General features: G+C 37.3%; 1 protein-coding gene across 7 annotated transcripts in view; it reads left to right on the top strand.

The window, feature by feature from the left end:
* HECTD4 (HECT domain E3 ubiquitin protein ligase 4) overlaps positions 1-22,543 on the top strand; it is a 109,532-nt gene that overhangs the window by 27,788 nt on the left and 59,201 nt on the right. For 4 of the 7 annotated variants that reach the window (XM_065568795.1, XM_065568793.1, XM_042852441.2 and 1 more), the window contains exons 5-17: positions 384-492; positions 1,846-1,984; positions 2,906-3,076; positions 5,011-5,203; positions 9,378-9,539; positions 9,642-9,755; positions 11,621-11,761; positions 12,147-12,379; positions 12,894-13,039; positions 15,341-15,411; positions 19,469-19,574; positions 20,325-20,445; positions 21,559-21,687. In XM_065568795.1, the coding sequence (XP_065424867.1) occupies positions 384-492; positions 1,846-1,984; positions 2,906-3,076; positions 5,011-5,203; positions 9,378-9,539; positions 9,642-9,755; positions 11,621-11,761; positions 12,147-12,379; positions 12,894-13,039; positions 15,341-15,411; positions 19,469-19,574; positions 20,325-20,445; positions 21,559-21,687 (1,835 nt within the window). Of the gene's footprint in view, positions 1-383; positions 493-1,845; positions 1,985-2,905; positions 3,077-5,010; positions 5,204-9,377; positions 9,540-9,641; positions 9,756-11,620; positions 11,762-12,146; positions 12,380-12,893; positions 13,040-15,340; positions 15,412-19,468; positions 19,575-20,324; positions 20,446-21,558; positions 21,688-22,543 lie in introns of those variants that run through there. The other 3 variants (XM_065568796.1, XM_065568794.1, XM_065568797.1) reach the window with 2 other exon arrangements.

Raw genomic sequence — 22,543 nt, 5'->3', positions numbered from 1 at the left:
GCATATTTGAATGAGCAGCTGGGTGCATGTTACACTGTTCTCATTCAAGTTGCTTGGAAGCACTTCACATTTTTTGTGTAATTTATTTCATATTTTAATATATGTACATTAGCAATGTGGGTAAATTGTAAATATACAGTTCTGCATAACTGGATACAGGAATGGTAGAGTGCCTACTAAAATGGGGCATTGGTCCTTGATTGGTCATCATAGAAGTGACTGTAATACAAATAGTAATTTATATATAAATATAAACTTCTGACCAGAGAAGAAGAGGAGCTCTCATTGGTTTTCAGTCACTGTCCTAACAGCAGCAGCGACATGATCATTGTAGCTTTGCTGTTCATAAAAGGTCTCCACTCAATGCTTCCTTCCTATTTCAGATGCAGACTTAGGGCGCTGTCTTGCAGCAGATGGACTTTATCTTTATACAACTAATTCAGTAGGCAGAGGAATAAGCAAATTAGGATCTGGATTACACGGTACTTTACGGTAAGCCACAGTATTGTGATATTTCTGCCTTTGCAGATCTATTATCCTATCTAGATAAATCTTTGTTGTCAGAGGACCTGATATGTATATGAAGCATCTAATATTTTTTTCACTAAATCATTTTTCAGTGATTCAGATTTAGTGATTTGATTTCCCCCCTTCTTATATTGAAAATTACTGCCATTAAATATCTTCCTCGTCTAACATGACCCATATTTTGAGATGTTTTCCTTTATAGACTATTGTAGGCATAAATTTATTCTTCCCTGGGAGCAGTTGATAATGGCAAGTGGGACAGCCTCTGTACCTAGGGAACGAGACTGTCACTGAGGGACACCGGGAAGCTTCCCCCCACATTGGAATCTCTGATATTCATTGGCCAGATGGAGCAAGGGGAGCTGATTGACCAGCATTCGCCAGCTCCCAGGATTTAACCTGAGTCAGGGGCCATGTGGAGCTCTTTTGACTCTGTTCCACTCTGAGCTAGGCATGGGAATCTGGCCTGACTCGTACGGCGAGACTAGCCAGTCATCCGTTTGGGGGGTCAGGAAGGAATTTTTTCTCCCATGAGCCAATTGGCAGAGGACCAAGGAATTTTTCACCTTTCCTCACAGCACCTTTAAGCCACAGTAGGCTGAGTAAGAATACTCAGTGCCTAAATGAGGTACTTGGTTGAGTTATGAATTCATTGCAACTTACGGCCCTTCTCCAGTGCAGTTGAAAGGATAAAATTAATGGTTCCCAGAGGTAAAAAACCTGGTATTTTGTTGGTGGCCTTGGGCTCATGGGAGAGGGTGAGTCCCTCGTGGGTCGAGGTCCTGTTCCTTCTGTACCCTCCATCCCCCTCATGGAGGGGTGGGTGGTTGGACTCGGAACGAGCTGAGCCCTGAGGAGAGCTTACCCCAAGTTACTGTTTGGATGGTGGGGTTTACAGGGCTCCTACATTGGAACCAATGAAATGCCTGGTATAGGAGAGTATTGATGATGGATGGGTAGTGCCACTTTCTTGTGTTTTAAGTTTAATAAAAGCCGTGGCCTGCTGCTTAAAATCCATCCATCTCATTTCACCACCATGTCCACATCAAACCTTGGTAGTTAGGAATGTATATCGCCTATGTTACAAATTTCAGCCCTGTGCAATTCACAATACAAATTATTAGCACCAAGATTGTTCTATCTCTTCATTCTTTCCTTGCTTATGATTCTTGAATCTTCAGAGTCTTCACATGCTTAAAACCAGTGTTACTACGTTAAATAGGAACATGGATTTGTAGCTAGGTTCAAACAAAACTCAAGAAATGTTTGAAAAGGTGCAGCATATTTAAAGGTTGTAATGTCCTGCTTTTTCCCCAGAGGCTTTGTATACTGTCGTAACGAGGAGTTGGAGACTGGATGGGTTGCTTTTGGCAATGGCAAACTTCTTCATCGGCCTGTCTCTTTTGATAATAAGCCTCACTCCCTTTTCCAGGTCATTGACCAGAATACCCTTCAGGTAAAAAAAACCACCAAAACCTTCATGCCTTTATTTCATAATCATAATATAGTAAGGAAATGTTCTTAAATTGTCAAAAATAATAATAATACTGATGTACTTGCAGCAAAATTTCTAATTCAAATTTAATTAGTTCTCTTGTGCTGGGAGTTTGCTTTTTCCCTCCATGAAACATCTTCTGCAGATTCTCACTGGTAGAGTTGCATGTCATGCCTCACAAACCATCTTACAAGTTACATTGTGTTACAGTGTTTGTGCACACACATCACAAATTAATAGTATTTTAAAACAAAGCAAACTGATATTTCTCTTTAAACCAAATAGATTTAGAGCCTACCTATCCCCGATGCCTCCATTTTTCTTAAGTACAAGAATAGTTGGCACCTTCACTTCTCGCTTTAATTGTGCTTTCAGACGAGCAACTATCCCTCCTGACAATGTTTTTCCATTGTGGTTTAAAGAAGTTTCACTGAAGAATAAGGAGTAAGGCTGTTTGTCTGTTTCCAGCCATATACAATATGTTTCCTCAAATTAAGTGTTTGGATTCCTCATTAAATGAGTTTCCTTCCAGAATTTTGAGCAGACGTTTCGGTGAAGTAGGATAAAGCAGAGAACTATATTAATATTTACATTTTGCTAATGGTACTATGTACATTTTTCAGCAATTTGAAACCATGATCTTTTGTCTATTTTTAGATGGATAACTGTCTTGCTAGCATGGAATTTGTTAGTACGTAATACATCTATTTGGTGAACTGTATTTGCCCTCAAATCATAGCAAATTATAACTAGATAAGTGAGCCTAATGAGTCTTGCTCTAGAATAACTAAAAACACGCACTTTTTAAATTAATAGTCTGAAGAACAGCTTCAAAATGTGAACTGGACTCTCCTTCTTTCTTGCTTTCCTACTGATCTCTAGGTATGTCACATACTCCCCATGCCAGTAAATCACTTCCCAGTTGGCAGTACTATGACCACAGTACATCTTTCTTCAGATGGTACCTATTTCTACTGGATCTGGTCTCCTGCAAGCCTGAATGAAAAAACACCAAAGGGACACTCTGTCTTTATGGATATTTTTGAACTTATAGTAAGTATATTTTCAATTAAATTAGCAATTTATTTGTTTATTTGTAGCAGACTTAGTTTAGTGACGTGAATAACACTTCTTAAAATAGTAACATTTAATAAAGTTACTGGACATGTTAATTGTTCATTTGAGCGCTAGTACATAACTTCAGGAATACAGTCAAAACATTACAAGCAGTTGACATAGTGTTTAATAGGATGAAAAGCCATACTATAAAATCTGCACTTCCAAAGGACATTCCAATATTGCAGTCTTGCTTATAACATGTGGTGTTAGTGTGAAATATATTCTAGCATCATTATTACTCTAAGTGCCATGTACTAAGTGGAGACTGCTTACTCTGTATTATTGTTTTAAAACGCAATAAGATCATTTTAATAGAAGTTGTCTATATAAGGCTAAAAAAGTGCACTTTATCAGTCAAGTCTACATTTTATGCTGATTTTTTAAAATTATTTATTTACATTTTGGATCTATACATGACAACGGTTTGGATTCCTTTCCTCTCAACAGCTCCTATACATCCTTGGTTGATACTCCTGAGGTGCAGAAGAAATGTTAAAAATGTAACACTCAGGTTTAAAGCTTGCACATAATTGCTGATATTTATTTAAATGGCACAGTCTCCAGCAGTTTAAACAACTTCAGTTCTATAGAAGCTGAAACCACATCAATTTATTAACTTTTTTGGCATTGGTACAACCCTTAGTATTGTCAGTACCAATAGATTTGTGCAGTGGTATATTGGAAACAGTATAAATGGTAGAATTGATGAGCAAAAATCAGAAAGGTAAGACTGAAAGGCACCTCAGTAGGTCATCTAGTCCAGTCCCCTGCACTTAGGCAGGACTTAGAATTATCTAGATATGATACAGCTGTAGGCAACAGTGCAGGTTCTGACTCCGTAACTTGCGGCAGACTCCCACTGTACTGACCCCCTGAACTACTATTCTCCAATTTGCATGGAATCTTGGGAATGAGTTGAGGACTTAAAAATAAATCTAATTTGGCAAACATATAAAGGGGAAGGGTCTTCCCGTTCTTAAGGTAAGAGATTCTCCAATTCATTTCCTTTGTATATTACTAGAAAAAATGAGTTTCAGTTTCCGAATGACCTCCAGTTGGTCCCTCCAGAATGTGAGCACTCTGGGCGGGTGGTTCTGGCCTTGGCGCTCTGTTAGGAAAGTCTTGTGCAGGGGAAGCACTTTAGAAAAAGCTTTCACTCATTCCTGTAGAGAACTCAGACACTGTCTGACTTTTTGTGGAGTTATTAGTTAAAATACTCAATTTATTAAATGTCTGATCTACACTAAATATGTTTAGCAGCATAGCTATGTTGATTAGGGGTGTGCTTTTTTAAAAAAAAATGACAGCTGTATCTGTGCTTATGCTAATGTAACTTATATCTGTTCTCTGAATACCAGTATATTAGTATAACTATACTGGTAAAATCTTCTTGGGTTAGACACGGCCTAGAACTTTCCCAGAACTGCATTATGTAGGGAAAATCTTCCATCCAGTTTTTCAGCTAATGTGTGACTTAGACTTTTACAAAACTTACTCAGAAAATAAAAATAATTTTTAGTATATTATATTTGTTATAGTTAAAAAATCATCTAAATACTGGGTTTTGTATAGTGTTAACTTCAACTTTATTTCTGGAAATTTATTTATGGCAACTGGACTATTACTGCTGTATTTTCCAAAGTAAGAAATGTCTAAAGATGATCAGTCATGATATGATTTTGGCCATGATATAATAATCTGTATTTCTAGGTATTTCAATCATACCAATCACCCTGGTATCAGACTTCCTTGCATACATCTGGATCTGGTTTTTGCTTCTCTTCTCATTTTGCGAGCACGGAGGAATAAAATCCTCAATCTCTTAGGGACTTAAATATCTAAGGATCTTTTTTTTTTCATTTGCATAGGTAGAAAATGATATATGTATAGCAAATCCTCTACAGGAGCGCATTATACTAATGAGAAAAGAGGGAGAATCTGCAAAGAGTATAAATGAGATGCTTCTGAGTAGGCTTTCAAGGTACAGAGCTTCCCCATCAGCAACACTGGCTGCTTTAACTGGCTCTACAATTTCCAATACATTGAAAGAGGACCAAGCAGGTCAGAAGAGTTCTCTTCTCCTTTACTATAATTTTTCACTTTTGTTTGGAGTGATGCATATTTACAAAATTATTTCTCTAACTGTAGAATTTGAAAATCCTACATACCTGTACATATAGTGTCTTTAAATTTAGGCTCTTTAAACTGCCATCAATATACATTACTGTTACGAATTTCTTAGAATTTATTAAAATTCTTTAAAGTTGTGTGAATTTCTTGTAAAGATGATTGCTTTTGGAATACTTCATGCAAATACATACTTCAGTGCAAGTGCTTAACATTCAAAGTTCTAATAGCAAAATAACAGTTCATATTCATGTAAAATACACTGCTGCAAGGAAAAAAATTGATCATGCAAAAACTGTAGCTGTCGTAAACACAGCGCCCTTTTGTTGCTCGTTTACGGCTCAATTGTGCCACCCTTACTCTGATTGATAGTCCCATTGAAAGCTATAGGACTATTTCAAGAGTTACTCCTGGAGGAATCCTGCACTACTGCATGTTTGCATAATTAACGAGCTGTGCATATTAATTTTTTGTACAGAAAAAAGCTTCTGCCAAAATGTTGCGGCAGTTCTGTCTTTTGCTTACCAGAGGGTACTGTGGCAATAGAACACAGCAGCAGCTCCCAGCTAGTGAGGGAAGAGAAAGAGCCTGCCTTCTTTGCAGCGCCTGTCAGGCCAGGCCAGGTCAGGAGACAGGGGCTATGGGAAGACAGACACTGCGGGAGGACAGACGGGCCAGGGGCTGAATGGGAGTGGAGGCACAGGGCCTTGGCGGGAGGGAGGTGCTGGGCTACATAGGGACAGGAGGTGGCTGAGTGGGGGCACAGAGACACATGGGGAGGGAGTGCAGAGGTAAATAGGGACGGGAGTGGCTGGGTGGGGGTACAGAGACCCATGGTGACAGGGGAGGTGTGCAGGACCACCTGGGGATGGGAGGAGTGGGTGTCTGAGTGGGGGTGGAGGGACACATGGGAGTGCAGGAACACAGGAACAGGAGCAGATGTGTCTGACTGAATGGGAGAGGCTAGGTGTCAGCCAGGGTCTGCATGGGGTATGCTCCCTAACAATACCTCCCCGCCCCTCCTCCCCAAAAACCTCTTCCATACTTTTCCCACCCAGACCCAACAACCCTCCAAGTTCACACCCAGGCTCCTTCCCAGCAATTTACTTCCATCTCCCTCAGCTCCTCCGTTACCCCTGACTTTCCCAAGTCTTTGCACTGCTTCTGAGGGGTGCTGGAAATATGGTTCTGTATTGTAGTTTAAATGAATTACTCAGAGTTCTGTATTAATATGCCTAGTAAGGAATCTATTTGTCAAAAAACATTTACTGAATCTTTTTTGTTGTCTGTATTGTTACAGACAAACTTGCTGAAAGGTATTTTGAAATAAATGACCAAAAATAATTGAAACTGGTGTGATTACATTGTGTTCTTTTGACAAGTAAAATATGCAGAATTTTGAAATATTGTGTGCAGAATTTTTTAATTTTTGTTGCAAATTTTTTAATTTTTTGGTGCAGAATTCCCCCAGGAGTAAAGAGTAAGGTATCACTCAGTATTTGTCACTGGCATAAAATATTAAGAATATGATATTCTCAGTAGACGTAGGAATTGTAGAAAAGTAGGGTAAAAAGCAAATTAATTTGTAGTGCAGATTGATCTTGAATTATTTTTACAGGCCATCTGGATCCCTCTGTCTCAATGTTATTATAAACTCCTTTAATTGGACTAAAAAGAAAAATTCATCAGCCATAACTTATAGAGCTTTCCTAGATTTTGGTGAAACTTATTTCACTGAAGATCTCATAATACTTTGATTTTAGTCAGGTAGCTCCTCTCTTCTATTTAATTCTACATTTCCAAAAGATCAATAGGAAAACTGAATGTCCAAGAATAAAACTAATGGCTAGACTATGGGACTGGTGTGTCAGACAAAACTGACTTGATTACCTTCCCAGAAAATTAATTTTATTGTCAACTCCATGGTTAAGTGATTATTTGTTGTTGTTGTTTATGTCCTTAAAGGACCAAGATATCATCTTTGATATGGGGATGGGGAGATACAGCCTGTGAAGGGATTTGAGGAGAAGCAGAAGGTGGTTGGAGTGGCAACCAAGAGGAATTTAGCAGATGTATTCTGAATTGATTTGAGGAGGATCATATGATTTTCATGGAGACCAAAGATGACGTTGGAGTAGTCATGTGTAAGATTATCAGGATTTAGGCCAGAGTTTTGGTAGGGGGTATAGAAAGGAAAGTTTAGATTCTGGAGATAATGTAAAAAGAAAGCTGACAGGTTTTCATGATAGATTTGATCTGGGGAGAAAATGAAGGAAGAGTAAAAATAACCCCAGGATTGTGAGCCTGTGTCGGGAGGGAGAGGTGGGAGTAATGGAATTGCCAATGAGATGAAGATAGGAGGAAAATGAGAGGCTAGATGCATAAGTGATTTCATAAGGATTTTAAAATGTCGTTAGTAGTACATTGAGGCAATACTTAGAGGCCTTAAAAATCTTCCAAGAAATCCAAAGGATCTTTTCCTTCAGAAGATGTTTCACTGTTAGGCTATAAATAAAGGCTTACAGGGAACCATTGACAAGCATAACAATAGCATGGTGAATTATTTTCTTCTGGCATTATTAATCCTTACTATGAATAGGATACTTCAGAAAATCCTAAATCAATTTCCAGTAAGTGTCCCAAGCTCTCAAAATGAACTTTAACATTTCTGTTGGCAGTAGAAATTGTTAATCATATTCTTAGTTTTTTATGCCAGTGACTGTGTGTGTTGTGAAATTTCATTATACGTGTGTAGACTCGTATTGAGGTGAGGGATACTCCAGTGGTGATACACCATATTGTTTGGGACATTAATAAACAAGTGGTCCAATTCCCATTCAAAGCACTCATCGAGTACTCTTTTCACGCTGGAGCACTGTTGGAATTGCTTTTTGGGCACTATTCTGCAGTACCTCTTCATTATTGATGAAATAGCAAATATGTGTGACATAGTTATTGGTATTCTGATTAATTGTTTATATATTACAGTATTACTGTTCTTTATTACCTTATTGAAACTACTATATTGGTTTCACTTTATTCAAACACCCTGTCTAAACTATTGTACTGATCACTTTCTTTGCATTCTGAGGATTTTTTTAAAGTTCCTTTTCAGGACAAACTTTCTACGTGTATGTCTTGAATAGTTCTCTTCCTTTTTTCAAATATGCATTAAACAACCTGGAACCCTGGGTTTACTGACTAATGGTGAGATTACTGTATGCATATGGATTTTAAAAATCTCGTGGATCCAGTTACATGTTGTTATAAGTTCCTCAGTTAAGAAAATGCTCGCTCTCTAACCAGTGGAATGTACATTTACACCACTGCAAATATTTTCCAAATGTTTTTGCACATCCCCATTAGATTATGACAGGGAGTGGAAAGAGGTATAATGGAGATCTTGTAAAAGCTGTATGTTGCCTAGTAGTGAATAGGAGTGCTTCAGAAAATAAAATATGGGTTCCTCTTGAACAGTATTCAGAGCAATGTTGATCAGCTTTGGCTGGAACTCCACCCTCACCTTCTTGGCTGGAAGTTAGATCACCATGCTTTACTGTATATGGGACCAGGGTAGGGGGATTTCAAGGGATTAAAAAGTGGTAGTGAATGCCTCTTGTCTTAAAACTTCCTTGGGCTTTAAAATGTTGCTCATGATATTTTACCATCTTAGACATCCCTAGGACAGATTTTTGTTTGCTTCTCTGTATATTATACCTTCTATTAGCTTTTAGGTTTCTATTTTTTTCCCGATGTTGTTTGTTGTTTGTTGTTGTCATCATCGTCATTATGGAAACTAGGGCTTATTATTTTTATTCATATTTAAAGATTGTTTTATTCAAATTATATTTTAAAATGCCACTGAAACCATGAATGCCCTCTGAGGAATTATCTCCTAATGAGTGGAGGGGATCTTTAGAGTCCACTGGCCAGCCCCACAAGTAACTTCCAAAGCCTGCAAAAATGTTAGATTTATCAGTATTTCTGATGGATTTATTTAAACTCCAAAACAGATTATATTTAGGACTCCTATCTTGCTTGCTCTCCATATCTTACTAATTGTTTAGAGAAATAATTGTTTGATTCATTGCTTTATTTAACATTTCAGCTGCTAACACTAGTTGTGGGCTACCACTAAAAATGTTACGAAAGACTCCAATGTACACATGTGGAACATATTTGGTGATGTTGGTCCCACCTCCAGGTGGGTCAGGCAGCTCTGCGACACGATCACTGTTTGGTGGGACAAGTGGTTTGTCATCTTTGAAAAGTAAGTTCTTTTTTTTGTTATCCTTACAGCAGATTTCAGAGATTCTCTTCTTTATCATATTTTAAACGTTTGAGAAATTAATTGGAGAATTTTTTTTTGAAGTTCTTGCTTCTAGCTTGGTATACAATATTTCGGATGGGCAGTTCACAAGCCGAGCGGATCTCATTGATGCCGCAGGAAGTTCACTTGGACGTGGTGCTCTAATACCAGGACTTGGTAAGAAATACATTTATTTTTAGGGACATTCAGTATTGGAGATAGTAATCTCTATTTTCTAAATTATTTCTTTCAATTTCCAGTAACTTCCACTTTTTTTTGGTAAAAATTAAATAAAATTACAACTTAGAAGATGTGATGTGAAAATTCTAAAGGAAAGCTTTTTTCCTGGTTTCTTATGCTTTGGTTTGCAAGTTTTGAAGGTGCACTCTGTCTTCTAGAGAGTGAGAAGAGGTATTGACCTTAGGTGGAGAGAACTTGGAAGTTTTTTTTAATATCTGTTGTATTACAGACTCTTAAAAGAAAGTCAGTGTTTAGAAGATTTGAACTTTCCTATCTTCACTTTAAAAAATAAATGTATTAACCAGGAAGATGTTCTGCTTATATTTTCTTATTTCCCTGTGACTTTGGTTTTCACGACTTCACTTGCATTTGCATTCTGGACTTGGATTGCTTCTGCCAGCTCAATAGTCAGAATGATACAAAATAGAATAGGAATAAATTGTTAAACACCGGCTATGCTAGATAGCTGGCGAGGGATAGCTCAGTGGTTTGAGCTTTGGCCTGCTAAACCCAGGGTTGTGAGTTCAATCCTTGAGGGGGCCATTTAGGGATTTGGGGCAAAAATCTGTCAGGGACAGTACTTGGTCCTGCTGTGAAGGCAGGGGACTGGACTCAATGACCTTCCAAGGTCCCTTCCAGTTCTATGTGATAACTATATCTCCATATAATAGATACCAACAGGTTTTAAACAATGCTTAATTAAAATGTTAACTAGGATCTGTATAGGACTCGCGTTAAGGATCAAAGGTATAATTTTTTTAAATGTTCGTTAAAACACTTTGGCCAACATGTTTTGAAACTCTAGCGCAGACAGGGCTAGGAGTATGTTAACATGTTAATCAATCAAGCTGAAGGTTCACCTCAATCCGCTTAACGTCTGTCACAATACAACTAGTCCAGTCTACCCTTGAGTTTTGAAATGTGCTTAAATATCTTCTATCCTAGTCTAGACAAGCCTACAGAAGAATTTTCTGCAATCTCATGCAGTGGGGATACTGCCAAGTTCATACTTTTCCTCTCTCTCCTTTATATAATTTCTAAAGATCCAGCTATGACGCTCTCTTGTTTTTTCGATGTATTGTGCCCACTTGGAAGCTCCTCAGGCCAGAGGTCTGTTTGCCCACCACTCTTCACCAGTTGCACAGCACCATACACGCCACCAGCTCTAAATAACCTGCAAAGTAGTAACAGCAAGGCTATTAAATTAAAAACAAATGCAATTAATTGTGAATAGAGAGAGCTAAAATATTTGAAACTGCTTTAGCTATTTTTCTTGAACAGCAGCATAAGCAAGGGTAAAAATTTTGAGGTCCATGGTAACTTTTAAAAAAAATTGAATGACATAACATTTTCCCCCCTCTCCCTCCATGTCCATCACTAAGTACGGTAATTTTGTCAAGTGTCTGTCGTGCAACATGGTGGTGCCGACCCCTGAGCATAAGATGCTAGCCCCAGCATTTCAGCCAGTTGACTAATTGGTAGCAGGCAATTTGAGTGATAAGGACACAGGAATTCGAAATATAGCACTTAAGGCGTTTATTTGTTGGTGCATGAGGGGTTTGCACTAACCATATTAGGAAATTTGCTTTAAAAGATCGTTATTCTTAACCCTTATATTTATGCAGCTTGATGTGTCACATAATGTAATTGAATTAACTTTAGAAAACACATTAAATCCACATCTGATATAGCAATGTTGGAATTTTTTTCTTGGAAAGCAATTCAAATAGAAAATACTATCAGCAGACAACTTTTTAATAAATAAAAACTATTTTGATTTTTTTTGTATATTCTCTCTTCAGGTGCATGTTATGATACTATGAATAACATGATATGGACGTGCTCTAATGACTATATTGATCAATGGTGTAATCCTGGAAACCAAGCATTCCATTATGTCTGTCAGAGACTGGGAGTTAGTCATATCATCACAGAGCCTAGAGGTGAGCATATAGTCAGCACTTTGTATAAGTGTAAGTAATATATGAGATTAACGTAATCTAAACTCACATAAAGCACTGAACATACTTTCTTCAGAAAGCCACAAGATTAGTTACAGCATATTACAAAATTACTTGATCTTTATTGAAGATAAGAAAAAAGCTTTTTTGTGCATGTTTATTAGTTTTCTGACTTCTGCTTTTAACACGTCTAAAAACTTGAACAGAAATCTCTTGCCTTGCAGATGATGGTTCTGAAGTGCTATTTCACAGAATTTCAGTGATGCTAATGATGGTTTCATCACATATTTTAAAAAGGAATGTAAACTTGATATATGCCCCTCTGTGTTCATAGAGAAAAGTATGGCCATTTATTTTTTTCTTTCAGGAGATGCTATAACCACAAATGAGGTTATCAACCAGTTACTGCACCATGTTGGTGCCATGTGCATACACCAACTAAATCTGCTTGCAGCCAGTAACAATCTCCCAATCACAAATTTTTTGGGCAAACAACATCCAATTGAAGCACACCATCTCAGCAGTATTTGCGACATCATGGAGAAAGCTATGGTGAATGGAGATACTTGCATTATACGCTGCATCCTTGTTGTCTTTCAGGTATAAACAAATCTTAAATATATTTTAAAATAAACTCTGGAAAGGAGACTTTAAGAATGCAGATCAACAAGTAAGCCTTTTTTTAAATGAATCATGACTTTGTATTGAGTAGAGAAGAGCTAATGGACATTAACCTAGAGATAACTTCTTATTTTGCATTTCTAGAATGTGTTATAGTCTAAAATTAGACCCCTATGAGTTCTTATCTATGTTTTACAAATTGGATAAGATCCAGAGAGGTTAAGTTATTTGCTCAAGGTGGTTTGTCTAGTTTTTGTTAAGGCACTGATCACAGACTCAGTAGATCTGGATTCAATTCCTGATTACCACCAACTTTGAGCAACTTTGGAGAAATTATTTAGAGTGTTGGCCATAAAAATCTTTAAAGTTGGCCTAACTCTGCTTCCATTTGAGCTACTATGTTATAGGGGCTTTCCTGTATGAAGCACTTTTCTTGAGTAGAGAAGAAATTTGTTTTTAATATTGCTGTATTTTCTAACTATCGTTTTTGTAGGTGGTTTTTAAATTTTTCTTCAGCCCCCAAACTGAGAGAAACAGAGACATTGTTAGAAGGTCTGGCCTTTTACTTTGGCAGTTATTGATGGCACCAAAGAGCCAGATTTGCCCTGAAATTCAGAAGGAGGTCTGTCTAGCAATCAGGTAAATACCAATGTTACTTTGTCAAAACAAAGTGAAACTAAGATCTTAATGATAGTTATGAAAAATCATAACCTGACTGTAGTTTCTTAGTTTACTGTTGTTTCTTAGTTCACCGAGCCATTCAAGTTAAAAATACAGCTAATCTGAACTTTATTATAAGAATCCAGGATTTTGTGTGTAAACTATGCCTGTGGCAAATTTTAGATAAATATGATCAGATCTTGCAAATTTGGTTGGTTTGGAGGGGAAGAAAAATGCAGGATGTTATATTAAGTGGCGATGGTGATGCAGTATGCAATAACTACATTATGCCTACTTTAAATTGTGTGGTTTATATATGCTCTGAGGTGAAAGAATCTGTGTAAATGATGGTGGTTAGAGCAATGTTTCAGAAAGCAGATTTGAGACTTTTTTGCGGGGGGTGACCAGGGGTGTGGAGACAAGTGGAGTGAGCGGGGTTTGGGGATGCTATAGGTTGAGGATGATTTTGGAAAAGTATGAAATGGGTTGCAAGGATGTCCAGGTGGCTTGGGGTGGCGGGAGACTTGTGTTTAGGGATGAGGAATGTGTGTTGTATAGACGTCCTGGGATGGGGTGAGCCCAATGTCTTTGTGTTGCGGCATCAGCACCTAACAGTAATATCCAAGCAGATGCTTCAGCTCCCCAGCACACTGGGCATTAGTGCTGAAGGAGCAGTGTCACGGAGCCTGAACGGCACTGCTGTCTCATTTGAGCTACAAGCTGTGAAACTTTTCTGTGGTTTGTCATGACAACAGAGTGACCAAGTTGAGGACAATAAAGTGGAAAAAATGCAATTGTGTATCAAGAGAATCCAAAAATGTGCAAAGAATGTTGTCTCAGGTGTCTTAATCACAGATTGTAAATCTGCTTTCAAGTGGGAAATCTTCCAAAGCTTGAGAACAAAATCTTCCAAAGATCAACCTGTGTGCCTTTCTTATAAACCACTAAGTTACAAAATGTAGACAGCCATTTAAATGTACTAGAGAATAGGAGTACCTCTTTGGTTTGAAGGCCGTCTTTTCAGGTTTTATATATGCTGCTGACTGTTTACACAGCGGATATTCATAGAACAGTTAAGTAGTTGTTACAGTATTTGACTAGATTCATTGTTTTTGGTCAGCAAATACATTAAAGCATTGTAGCTTATGTAAGCAAAGGAGCAGATCAGGAAGGATTTCTTCTTATTGTAGTAATAATAAATTCCAAGTTAACTTTGAGGTTCATATTTTCTGACTTAAATTCTGAATTAAATAAATTGTGTTGTAAAGTACTATGAAATATAGGCTCTGCAGGTGGTGATGGCTATTCTAAGGCTACATTTCTTGACTGTGATCAGTCTTGGAGTCAGTGACTGAGTTGGGAAAAAAATGCAGAAATCTTGGCTCTAGTTCACTCTTGTAAAATGAACAGTAGACCACACACTTATGTTTGGTATGAGACACATTTAATAAGGTAAAACATGTCCATATAGTAGCTCCTTTAACACTGTAAGCAATCAGGAGCACACGCCTGTGTACAAGGGTGATCTTTTACCCTTGATATGGTGAATATAATTTATGCAGAGGGGAAAAACTATTAAAGGGGGGGGGGAGACTAATTTTTTTTTTTTTTTGGAGGTGTATCTATAGCAGTGCAGTTCCAACATTACTGTACTTCTGGCTCCCCACTTAGTTTAAAGAAGGATTTCCATAATGGGTCAAAGGTTAATGAGGTTAAAGCTGTTAATAGCAGTAAAAGTTCTTGGCTACTGGCTTTCATTTCCTATAGCTCTTATTTCAGATATTTGATTTGCTGCTTTCTACCTCTCTCCACCACTGTTCTGCTTGGATTTGCAGTAAAGCCGTCATCCTGTGTTTGACATTGGTCTATTTGTTATAGAAATGACTGTGCTGTCATATGTTACAATGAAGACTTTACTGTAGGATTTGTCAGGAGGGAGCAGATGGCTCAGAGAGGGGGAAATCCTCTGCTTATACAACAAAACTTCTTTGATTAGCAGAACTCACAGAGGAAACATTTGCAATTATATGACAGATAAATTAATCTAAATGCTAAGATGTGTTGGACATCTCTCGTTAGTATAAAAATATCTCTTTATAAAAATTCAGGCAACCATATGGAATAATTCTAAGGGTGATAGCTATACAATTGTAAGCTCCAATTTTTAATGTTCTGTTTCCCATGTTTATAATGGAACTATTTACCTTTCACTCATTATAAACAAATGTTAAATTCGACTTTTGATTCTTCCCTCTCCCCACCTTTTTTTTTTCTTCTTAGCTCTGGCTTAAATATCCTATATCCTGGAGAAGTGGAAATTAATAACTTACTTAAGTTGGTCTTGACGGAAGGTGAGTTCTTATTGATACTCTGGAGAATAATTTTTTAAATTTAAAAACTAAGCAGAAAGAGGGCAGTTTTGTCTTTTTTCCTGTTAGTACTTTTTATTTCTGGAATTAAAGAAGTTCAGGAAAAAGGTTGAATGTTAGACTATCATAAACTAGCATCTCCTTGGAAGTTACAGAATGTTTTAAATTCTCAATGCTTTGCCTGGATGTGTGGGGAAGATGAAACACTGTATCAGAGTAATGGCAAGATCTAACTTAAAACTAGAAAGGTTTACAAATCTGTTTTGACATTATTCATAATGTACTTTGTCTAGCTTGAATATTGTACCTAGTAAGTACGCAGCAATTCCTCAGAAAGGGCCCTCGTCATACACACATCTCCATTGTATATCATTTGAAAAATTATTTTATGTATGTGTAGATGAGGGACGATGTGGAACTGTCAAGTGGTGTCGTAAATCTATAGGTGAGGTGAAACAATGAGACTCCAATTGAGTGTCATTTTTTCCGCAGTTCCAGAAACATTGCAACATCACTGACTACAGTTTTTACTGTTTAAGTTAATTTCAGTATCTTAATGTGGTGTTCAAAGCTACCAAACGACAATGTAGTAAAATATGTGTATTAGTTTTACATGGGCAAGTATTTATTTTCCCCAAAAATTATGAAGCTGTTTAGCATGTGGCAAAAATGGTGAATACCAACATTTTGCAATATGCTAACACGAATTGTTTTCACATTGCACATTCTTAATTGTCAAAATCTCTCATAAGTGATTTTAATAGTTCTCTATATTTTCAATTGAAATTTGCTGACCACATCAGTCTCACTGAAGGTTGTGTAGCAGTAGATTATGTGCCCATAGTTCATACTGTGTAGTGGGTAGATATAAATGTATGTGAATTCCTAATATAATGCTTTACCATTGGTAAGATTTTGTACATACAATGTAGCATCTAGTCTGCTTGATAGGTTTTAATTTGTAATTGCCTATGCGTGCAGTACTAGGCTTTGAAATATTCTAGAAATTGGCTTTTAATTCAGTTACACATATGCACAGGTCAGTATTAGAGTTAGAGATGACAGTACACAGCTTCATATTATGAATATGTAAAAGCTATGAGAGAAAGAAGTGACCTAACCAGAAGTAATGAAGACTAAGTCCACAAACAAGTCCTTGCCTCTGCACTAAAGAGGGATGAAGAGCATGTTATAGCTCTTACCAGCCATGTCATCAACAATATGACAAACCCATTTGACCCTGAAGCACATCCAGGGGTACTTATCAAAATATCTACTAAACTGCATGTAACATCAGTGTTACAGGAGCTCTACTGAAAATAGCAGATGTTGATGAAGAACAAATGGAGAGATTTGTGAGAAGTGCACTTGATTCTGAAGAGAGAGACAGCTTCTTCAGCCGCCCAATCAAGAAATCTGGCATCAAAATACTTGCTGACATGGCCAAGAAGAACAAATTTAAGTTTTCCACAGAGCCTTGTCCTTTGCAAGATGCAGTGATGATGTTTCAATGGGAATTGTTCTTAGTCAGCCTTTAAGACCTGTGCCTTTGTCCCGCTGATGGAACAATGAGAAGAACAGACAAAGCTAAATTAGGGTATCAGCTGTAAAATCAATCTGGAATAATTCATGAGCTAAGAGCATGCAACAAAGAAACCACAGTGTACATCCGAGATGCCGTAGCTGTCATACAAATGATGACTGAAGACAAATTCCACACGTTCGATGAATGGGCTGTCGAGGATATGAGGCAGGTCCAAAAGGATTTGACAAAGCTAATTCTGTAATCGAAGTCTGAAGACAAATATGACAACAGTAACTGTGAAAACTGCAGAAAGACAGTGCTGGACAGGATTTAAGGATGGATGCAAGAAATACCAGGCCATTGGTGGATATCCTGTGCCTCAGTGAAAAAAGTTTCTAAAGTTAGCATCCAGTAAGCAGTCACTTGTAAAATTCCTCTGTGAATTTATGGTTCAAAATCTACCTGACAGTGTAGGAGCACACCCAACACAAATACTCCTTGATTGAGTCTTTTCCAATGGTGAAGGAGCAAAGTCCATCACCAGTAGAGGTATTGCGGAAGCCCAGGACTTGCACAGCACTCAAGTGGAAGTGGACAGAAGAATGCTTCTGCATGATGTATATACCAGTATGGCATTTGAGTCTCTTTGTATCAAAGAAACTGTAGTAATTAGGTCACCTGATGCACGTTTTGATCCTTGCTGTTCTCTTCTTTCCAAGAATGGAACATACAGATAATGTGCGGATTGAAACAGGTACCATTACCAGCACAGATGACAAGCGTTGCTTCATACCCGTGCGTGCAATTTGTGATGCATGTACTTCCTGTGTACATATTAACAGGATGACTGTGTCATCCCGATTTGGTGCTCGGGAAAAAAATTATGTTGTCAAAACAAAGGGAACCTACCACTTAAGAGATCTTGCCAAATTGGAAGAGAGTGCTGGACAAGCCACAGTTTTTGCAGCAAGGAAGTTGGTAACAGTGCTGTGGTCAGACAAAAAAAGAAAAGACCCACAGAGACCTGAATTGCTTGTGCCTCAATCTAGCCATCAAAAAGGACAAGTCACTGGCCAAACTCTCACCATGTGAGGACAGTTTTGAAGAGCTTGTCAAAAGAGCATCTTGGCAAACAAAGATTTGGATGTCTTTGCACATAAGTAAACCAGATATTGGATCACCATTGCAACATGGGTGGAAAAATATGGATGATGAACTACTTCCTGTATTCTTCAAGGGCCCAATGGCATCTGAGTTTCTATAAGACCTTATTTGTACCAGTAGGGGTCGCTGCACAGTCAACTGTCTGTAGCCAGGACAGTCTTCCCTGCATAGACCTATGTACATGCCAAGGCAGTAAAGACTATGGTAACCCACTCACTCCCGACAGAGATCATAATGATGAACAAGATGATGATGATGATGATGTTAACTAAAAATGTCACCAGTGCTAAAAAAAAATTATATAGCACACAGGTTAAGAAGAGAGTGTCTGTACATCTGGGTATATTGCTTAGATTATCCACAATACAAAGTTTGTTTTAAAAAGTCATAAGATATATATAGTACATAATCAGGAATAACCCAAATTGAGGTGAATAAATTTAGCAATACAGTTTAAATATTAGAATCCGAATACTCGGGTACATCACTAATTAAAAGTTATACAGAGAGTTGGTTGTAGAAAGCAAATATAAGAATGTGTGTAGATTGTCCCTCAGTAATTGAGCATTTAGGGTAGATTGTGCAGTTGTAAAATACAATCCATGAAGAAAGTATTTCAGTTACTTTCCCCACTGCGCTTCTCATCAGCACTGCAGCTCATCCCTCCTGTTATTGCCGATATCCGGTGATGCGTTCTAGGTAGATGTCGCTTGACCACCTGATGGCGTCCAACACCATTAGTTGCCACATCAGCCGAGCGTAGCGCTGACCGATTCTGCATTCTCTCAACACTCGCTCATTACTGGGGTCCCATGTGCCCAGTGATACCTGTACAAGTTTATTATTAGATTTTGTTTTACCCTTTAGATTGTTGTGATGCATTGAGGTTACAAAGAAATTCAATGTTATGTCTTGAAATAATACATAGAGTCTTTAAATTAATAGAAATGAATGCAAATACTTCGAAGTGGTCATTTTAACGTGTTGATGGTGTCATTAGTTCTCCCCATTTCTGTGGAAACGGCACCAGTTGACAACTGCATATCATACTTCATCTTAAAATAGACACAATAAGCTTTGATATGCATGAGTGTAGAGCGCCTACATTGTCGACCACATTAGTGGTATCTTCCACTCAGCTAAAATCAGTGAGTCGTCTCAAAATTTAAAACAGTACTGCATATGTAGTAAGTCCCAAACTGCTTGTATGTCTTTGGGGAATCACAATAAATTGTAAGCATAGTTACTGTTAGTCTGTAGTGTATGTCCAGCAACATTCCTTATGAATTAATAAAAAATTGTATCTAAAAAAGGCTGTTTTACAATATTTTTCATGTTCTGCCATTGTAGGAGAGAGAAATAGTGGGCTCTCCCAACTTCGTGATGTGATCCTCACTAACTTAGCTGAACAGCTTCAGAACAACAGATTTGGAAGTGAAGATGACGATCATTACAGGTAAAGTGAAATAACACAATTGTCGCTCTTAATTTGTATTGAAGTGCATTTGGCTTGTCAGCATTATTGTAAACTGAGTTACTTTCTGTCTAAACAACTGATTCCCTTTGTTATTGCAGTTTGAGCTAATGCTAGCCTTGTGTACATACTGTACCGTTTGCTAAAAGCACTGAATTCCCCTGAGGGTTTGAGGTATTATGGAACTTTTGGAGATTTCTGTAGAACTACATAAGTGGTTTGGAGGAGATTTTTGTGAATTCCTCGATAGTTAAATGAGAGCAGATGACATTTTATAATCTAACATTGCGCTCCATATTACTGTGTTTTACGTGTCACTCTTCAGCACTAAGACTATCACCCTCAAGAAGCTCTAACGTTTACTTAAAGATTGAAGTTTGGAAGGGTTTTCTTTTTATTAAAAAAGAAGGCTTCACTTGATATGGACTCTCTGGAGGTACAGTGAGCAAAGTGAATGCAGAATGTACTGATATTTTAAACAAGCCAGAGCTATATCTATCTTGTATAATACTGTGGTAAGAGATATTTTATTTTTCAAACATCTTTGATATCAGAGTGCTTTGGTTGAGCATATTAGGGCTTGAGCATCTCTGATGCAGTCATTCAGTCAGTGTAACCTAATTTGTAATATGATTTGTCAAGACTTTTCAGGTGTGTTGAATGTATCGGTCATTAATTTTCTTTAATTATAAATCATCAACATCTCCTCATGTCTTTCCTGCATTTTTAAAGACTAAACGATGAGCTTTTGCACTACATTCTCAAGATTGTTGTTCGAGAATCTTGCATCTTAATCACCAAGTGCCAAATTGTATCTAAAGATGAATTTCAAAGACTTCTTTCAACTGTGCCTGTAAGTAAAATGTATTTGTCGAAAATATTCAATTTGCTTACGTTTTCTTTCTGTTTCTTGATTCCAGCCATCCATTCCCTTTTATGTACAAGTATACAATAACACAGTCTTGAAAAAGAATAGGGGAGGGAGTTTTTAAGTGCATATTGTTGCAAAAATAAAACCTGATTAATATTACTGAATTAAAATGCTCATGAATAGAAAGGGGGGCAGGACACTTTCATTATAAAGAGATCTTGTATAATAGTGTGAAAGCAGGTTTATATATTGATACATTTTCCCTGGTACCTTGCAAACTGTCTCAGTTTTAACATTTATTTTTGTATAAGGTCCTTCGAAGTTTCACAGAGTGATTTATAAAATGGATTAGAATATAGAGAAAACCTTTTAGAGTTGTGTTTAATTATGCATATAGGCAGAGAGGAATACTGTATGCTCAGAGTTGGGAGATGAGTAAAGAGCTGAAATTTTTAGTAGTAAAAATTCACATAGATATTTTTGCACAACCGTTAATGAGTAGGAGAACATGAGGTTGCAGTAATGGGGAAGTAATAAGTGGGATGAGGTTTGGGATCTGTTGTTTTCACATTTACTACAGTACTTTACTATGTTAGTAAAGTTACTAATTCTCATTTCAGTCTTGTTGACCTGCACACCTCGAATCTCATACCAGAGACTGTGCGTCTCCTTTCAGCAAAGATTTCATGGTTGAGCTCTGCAGTGAGGTCTCATGTTAAGACTTCATTACTTTTATTATATACACCGCAAAACATATACACATACACATTTAGTATTGAATTACGACTACGTTTTTGAAACAAATTTAGTGCTTTATGATGCTTCATTCTTTTTAAATGTTCCATCTACTTATTAGTTCACTAACTATTTTGGTCTCCCAGCCTTCAGTATGAATTGGTGAGATTCTGCTGATTTAACAAGAACCATGTAACTCAGCGACAATAATTTGTTCATTAGCAGTAATTTTGTATCTTTCTTGTACTTTTTCCCCCTACTTGTTTCCTTTTTCATACTTTAAAAAAGCACAAGGATTGCCTGTGCCAAGTCTGATTTAAAGAGTTCAGATAATGTAAAATGTGCTTATTTATATTAAAGGCTGCATCTTCATGCTTGCGGTATCTGATGGCTGTACAGAACCACCTTCTGAGTAATACTATTTTGATTAAACCTGATGAAAATGATGACAGTGACAGCTCCTTGCAGGGAGAGACATTGAAGGTACAGGTAAACACCGAGTTTTATTCTAGTACTGCTTTCTACAGCCAGTGTTCTTCTGACAGGTCTTATGTTTCAGGAGTGCAACTTACTGGTAGAATCTGTGTGTGTTGTCAGTTTTTGTTGTGTTGAAGAAGTTATATAGTGGAAGTCAATACTGTCCCATACTTCAGCTAGAATCTGTGATTGTTCTTTGTATAGATTCATTTGACACTATATTGTTAGAGTCTGCCAGCACTTTCCTTCTAAAATTTTGTGTGAAGGTGTTTCATTCTTGGCTGTTAAAGAATGTAAAGTGTCTTCTGGACTTCATGTATTTTTTTAATGTCATATTTAGACTAGCTTTGGAATACAATTTTAGAAAACATTAACTCTAGAGATTTTTATATATAAACTTACTGCTTTCAGAAGATGTTTTGGCCTCCTGTAACTATTGACTTCACTCATAAAATTTTTGCTGTTTTTTAACTAAAAATGGAACGGTGTTTCCCCTGGTCTCTATTAGCATGACTTTGCTAATCTTCAGAGCTTGCTGCAAGGCCCATCTTTTCTCCCTGTCCCACAGGGAGCTGGGGGAAAGGTGAAGTTGGGGGATTATGGTTGTTTCATTGATTTGAGGTTTACTAAATTGTGACTACATTTACACTGCTGCTGGAGTAGTGTTATCAGTAGATAATTCAGTTTTGTCCCAAAGCTCAGGTTGTTTTTGTAACTTATCTCATAATCTTACTAATTGTATTGCTAATGTCATTGGGCTGTTTCTGTCTGTTGCTTTTTATAGGCATTTGTATGCTTGTTATCTAATGCCATTTATGTTTAAGCTTATTGAGTAACTTCTAAATGTTTCCGTACTATTGTCTGTCTT

This window comes from Chrysemys picta, chromosome 15 (assembly GCF_011386835.1).
Source record: "Chrysemys picta bellii isolate R12L10 chromosome 15, ASM1138683v2, whole genome shotgun sequence".
NCBI classification, from domain to species: Eukaryota; Metazoa; Chordata; order Testudines; family Emydidae; genus Chrysemys; species Chrysemys picta.
The sequence above is the reverse complement of the archived record's forward strand: the minus strand, read 5'-3'. Positions and strand labels throughout refer to the sequence as shown.